This window comes from Meleagris gallopavo, chromosome 5, assembly GCF_000146605.3.
Source record: "Meleagris gallopavo isolate NT-WF06-2002-E0010 breed Aviagen turkey brand Nicholas breeding stock chromosome 5, Turkey_5.1, whole genome shotgun sequence".
NCBI classification, from domain to species: Eukaryota; Metazoa; Chordata; class Aves; order Galliformes; family Phasianidae; genus Meleagris; species Meleagris gallopavo.
The window spans coordinates 39,912,437-39,917,543 of record NC_015015.2 but is presented as its reverse complement, the minus strand read 5'-3'; the positions used below and the strand labels follow the sequence as shown (position 1 = coordinate 39,917,543).

The window sequence follows — 5,107 nt, the reverse complement described above, 5'->3', positions numbered from 1 at the left end:
TAAATTAATACTAATTTAGTCTTTTCTCTTCTTCTGAAAAAAAAAAAGACCATAATTCAAGCTGGGAATTTTTTCCTGCTGGTACCCTTGCAGATATGAAATGTATAGCATGAATATACAGTATATTCATTGGAACTTATTGTCTTAGCTGTTGAAGTGATAAAGGCACTCATCAAAGTATGGATGGGTAACTTTTTCTCCCTGTAATGATTACTCCAGAATCAGAAGTACAATACAACTTGAGGGCAGGGAGTTGCATCTTATAACTTGCTTCGTATACTCTTGGACAGGGCCATGTGTTCTGAAAACAACAGTTCCAGGGGTGTTTGCCCTAGGAGATTAGAAGAATTAATGCACTAAGGAACTACATTTGCATTTCTGATTATCACCTGCTGAGTCCAGGCCACAGAGTGGTACCTGTTTCCAAGTCAGCTGAAAGTAAAATGAAAATGGAAGCACGCTCCTCCCCAAAATAGGCAGGTAAATTAATCAGTAATGCAATTTTTTTAAATGGATTTAACAATGACGTAATATTTTTTTTATGAGACCATGTCACATTGTTGGTGAATCTAAGTGCTTGTTTCCGCACATGGAAGCAGCTTGTATTTATAATCAGGAATATGGAATCAAATTGTTTTTGAACTGAAATAGTACATGGTATTCACAATTGTGCAGTTACTGGCTGTAGTAGCTCACTTTTGAAAGGACTCTGCCATTATGTTTGTCTGAATATTACTAACTCTCACTATAGAAGATCCGACTGCTGTCTGTTCAGTTTAATCACTGTTCCCCAAAGCCTGTAATTCCATGAAAATAGTATTGATAGTGTAGATGTTACAAATGGAACTTTAAAATACCTACCTGAAGGTGGAGATTCATTGAGTATTCTCTGTTCTCATGATAGGCCTTCAAAATTGATGGGTGAAATGATCAATTGCTATCTTGTAATAGTCCAGAGACATATAGAGACATAGACTCCCATACCACAGTATGTTTGCTTACTGCATGCAGATGAACTGAGCACGGCCAAGCTTCATCTGTGATCTGACCCTTTTTAGCAGCAAGTGTGACAGCAGAATGGTTTAGTGCTTCACAGTAGCAAGAGTCTGCGTGATGTACCTAGTATCTGAGTTTGCATTTCCTTCAGTACAGTGTGGAGAGTGTGCACCTAAGCTGCAGGAACACAGCGGCCACCCATAAACTAGCCATGTCCTGGATGTAGCTGAACTGCAAATGATGTGAAGTTCAGATATAAGTCTCCCCTCAGAGCAGAGAGATGTTCTTAAGACATGTTGCAGGAGCTAGCAGTTGGCCTTCAATTCAGTACCTGAAGGGCATGAAGTAGCCTGAAAGCAGGATACACTTTTTTTTTTTTTAAGTGTAGATGCAAGCTCAGCACAGCAAGTGCTAGAAGGAAAGTTATTCTAGCCATGTAAGGGGGAGGTAAGTATGGATAGCAGTAGAGTGTTTAGTGTAATACCTTGAGTCAATTGGATGGCGCCAGGTTTCTTTTTCCAGTGATGCCCAGACAGGACAAGGTACAATGGTCATAGAGAGTTCCATATAAACATGAAAAAAAACTTCATTACTTTGAGGGTGACAGAACACTGGAACAGGTTACCTGGAAAGATTGTGGAGCCTCCTTCTTTGAAGATTTCAAAACACACCTGAGTGATTTCCTTTGCAACCTACTATAGGGAACCTGCCTTAGCAGGGGGGGTTGGACTAGATGATCTCCAGAGATCCAACCCCTGCAATTCTGTGATGATAAATGTGGACAGATTCATGGAATCTCAAAATGGTTGAGGCTGGAAGGGACCTGTGGGTCCGTCTGCTCCAACCACTTCTCAAGAAGGGTCAACCAGAGCAGGCTGCCCAGCACCATGTCCAGGAGACTTTTGGAGATCTCCAAGGAGATTTCACACCTCTATGGGCAGCCTGTGCCAGTGCTCAGCCACACACAGAGTGAAGAAGTGCTTCTTGATGTTCAGACAAAACAGGACTGGGGTTAGGTAAAGAATGAGGTGGTGTAAAAATTTAGTACAATCTTAGGTTTTAGAAAGAAAAAATATGAAAATCATTAACTTGACTGGGTAGACTGATCTTCAAAAGAAATTCAGACTAAACCATTTCCTATTTAGGTTCATGAAATAGTGAGAGAAACTGATAGGAAGAGTGCACACGAGGGCAAATGCCCACGTTTATCATCAGTTATGGATAGCAGTAGAGTCAATGATATTAGCCTTTAATCACTATAAATGTAATATGAAGAGGCTTCTTCTTGCAATTCACCCAACTAAACCAAAAACTGATAAATTGCATGTCAGGGTGGTAGAAGCAGAAGTAATCTGTTCCATTTTACCTTAGGTGGAGGTTTTAGGAATTTGCTCTTAAAAGAAAAAACTTAACCATTTGACAAATAGCCAATTGGCATTTGAGATCTCCAACTAATAGCTTAAAATATAACTTTATCTATAAAACTACATTCTTTTTCAGTCATAAAAGTTCCCTGATATTTTATGCTTGGTCTCCTTCTTTATTTTCTTTAGATAAGGGTACTTTTAATAGTTGCTGTCTTTTTCTATATGTTAATTTTCCTACACATATATATAACTTTCCCATCCATTTCCAGCAGTATAATTGTAACAGTATCTTGTGACCTGTATTGGTATGAATGTGAGACAAGAAGTTTCAAGAGAAAGAATTGTCTTTCTGATGGTACATCATCCACCACAAGGGTAGGGTAGGGGAAAATAGGGAGAAAATGTGCACTTCTCACTCAATCTACTGTGTACACAACAACATGTTGACAAAATTTTGACTGTGTGACTTTGAGACATCATAGCTCAGTTTGCTTGCATTCTTCCACAAGAATTTGGTTTTGCATTGTCATAGCAGGAAGGTAATCGTTGACTGGGTCTTGGATGCTTGTAAGAATCTGACCTAACCCTCGGCTGATTCTCTGCCCATAAGAGCCACTGCTGTTTTTGACTGAGATTGTCTGACCTCTGTAGACTTGAGCCTGATGCTCACATATACCAAACTTGCTCAGCAGGATAAACACATCTCTTCGGAAAGCTTTGGTGAAAATAGCATATAGAAATGGGTTGGCGCAAGAATTGAGTGGATAGAAAAGTACCAACAAAATCTTGGAATTAGTGACTGTTATCAATGGTTTGTTCATGATAGCAGATAGGGCATGGAAAGAGATAGGAGCCATGCACAGAAAGTCAGTGAAAATCAACACAGCCATCCTCTTGGCAATTTTGGTGTCTTTGTCTCCTGACTTGTACTGAGGGTTTCGCACAGTGATATAGATTTTTATGTAGCAGGCACAAATGATGACAAAAGCAATAATGTTACATATTAAAACAAAGACAACATAGGCTTCAGCCACTGGCGTTTCAGTGTCCATAGGTAAGCAGATGCTGACTTTGCTGTAGCTGCTGACTCCAACCAGTGGCAAAAGGGCAAGAAGAAAGCATGAAAGCCAACCTCCCAGCATGATAACCAAAGCATGCCGGAGGCGAATCTTTCGATTGGGACTCATGGCAAAGGTGATGGCATACCAGCGCTCCAGGGTGATCACAGTGAGTGTGTATACAGAAAGCTCACTAGCAAAGACTGTGAAGAAACCTGCTGTGTTGCAACCAGGCCCTGTCTGCCATTCTATAGCATGATTATAGTACTCTGATCTGGTGTAGAGGTCCACTGAAGCAATCAGGAGAAGATATAACCCCATACAAAAATCAGCAAAGGCTAAGTTGCACATAAGAAAGCGTGGTACAGTCAGTTTGTAATGGCTGGTTAGGAGGATAAAAAGGACAAAAACATTACCTACAATGGCCAGCAAGTTCACAAACCATACCACAATCCTCAGAAACTGGTATCCCATTATGTCCTCACAGGGATTAAACTCATCAGGCTCTGGAGTGCATATTACATCCTCATTGCCTCCACAGACAAGATAGTCATAATGACTGTCAAAGGCCTGCATGTCTTCAGTTTGAGGGTTTTTGAGCTCTTGGCCAAACCCAACATTTTCTTCCCCGTGTTCTTCCAAAAATATATAATATTGGGAATTTTCATGGAAATTCCTGAACTTGGTGTTTTTGTCATAAACAGAATCAGTGCGGTCTGTGTATTCTTCTGTATGATCTTTGTAAAACGGTTCTCTGATAGCTCTGAGCGATCTTCTATTTCGAAAACTGTGACTGCCAGTCTGGTTACACATCAAGTACTCCAGAATTCTGAAAGAGGACAGAGGGAAATCACCACTGGCATTTACATTTGAGGTGAACAAAGGGAGCACTTCAAAAAAAAATTACCAAAGGAAAATGTAGCTATAATAATGCAATCAATTACGTATTTGTTAGCAGAACATAAAGTAAATGAAAAACTTGAGAATTTCTGAGATCAAACAGAAAATTCGTTATCAGAATAGCTGCTGTTTTTTAACCTACATCTTTATTTTCTTGGTGCCTATCAGATATCCCCAAAAGAAAGTTGGTCTGCCAACTTCTATAATCCCTCTTATTTCTTGGAATCCACATTCTTAGTCGTTCACAAGCCTCCTTATAACTTTCTAGATAACACACAGTATTGTATTCCTCTTTTATTTTTACTCACAACTCAGTTTTTCACAGAACTTTAATAATTATCATTTCTGTTCTGTGCATTTTCTCCACCTTCCTTACAGCTAACTACCAACATAGTATCACAGAATGGCCAGGGTTGGAAGGGACCTCCAGGATCGTGACTCTCCAACTCCCCTGCCACATGCAGGGCCACCAACCTCCCAGTTTATTACTAGACCAGGCTGCCCAGGGCCCCATCCAATCTGGCTTTGAAACCTCCAGGGATGGGGCATCCACAGCCTCTCTGGGCAGTACCTCACCACTCTCTCTGTAAAGAACTTCCCCCTGGCATCCAACCTAAATCTTCCCTCCCTCAACTTAAAACCATTTCCCCTTGTCCTGCAGATATCTACCCTTTCAAAGAGTTGGTAGTATCTAAGAATACTGTACATCATGGTGTCATGCATCTGCATTTGTTATAAAAAATATGTTTTTTACTAGAAAAAAAGTTGCAATTAGGTATCTTTTTT

The 5,107-nt window shown here is 40.2% G+C and overlaps 1 protein-coding gene across 1 annotated transcript in view; it reads right to left on the bottom strand.

Moving 5' to 3' along the window:
* Positions 1–2,724: 2,724 nt before the first annotated feature.
* TSHR (thyroid stimulating hormone receptor) overlaps positions 2,725–5,107 on the bottom strand; it is a 48,733-nt gene continuing 46,350 nt past the window's right edge. Inside the window, exon 10 of the mRNA XM_003206650.4 lies at positions 2,725–4,250. Within this exon, the coding sequence (XP_003206698.1) occupies positions 2,840–4,250 (1,411 nt within the window). The 3' untranslated portion in view covers positions 2,725–2,839. The remainder of the gene's footprint in view (positions 4,251–5,107) is intronic.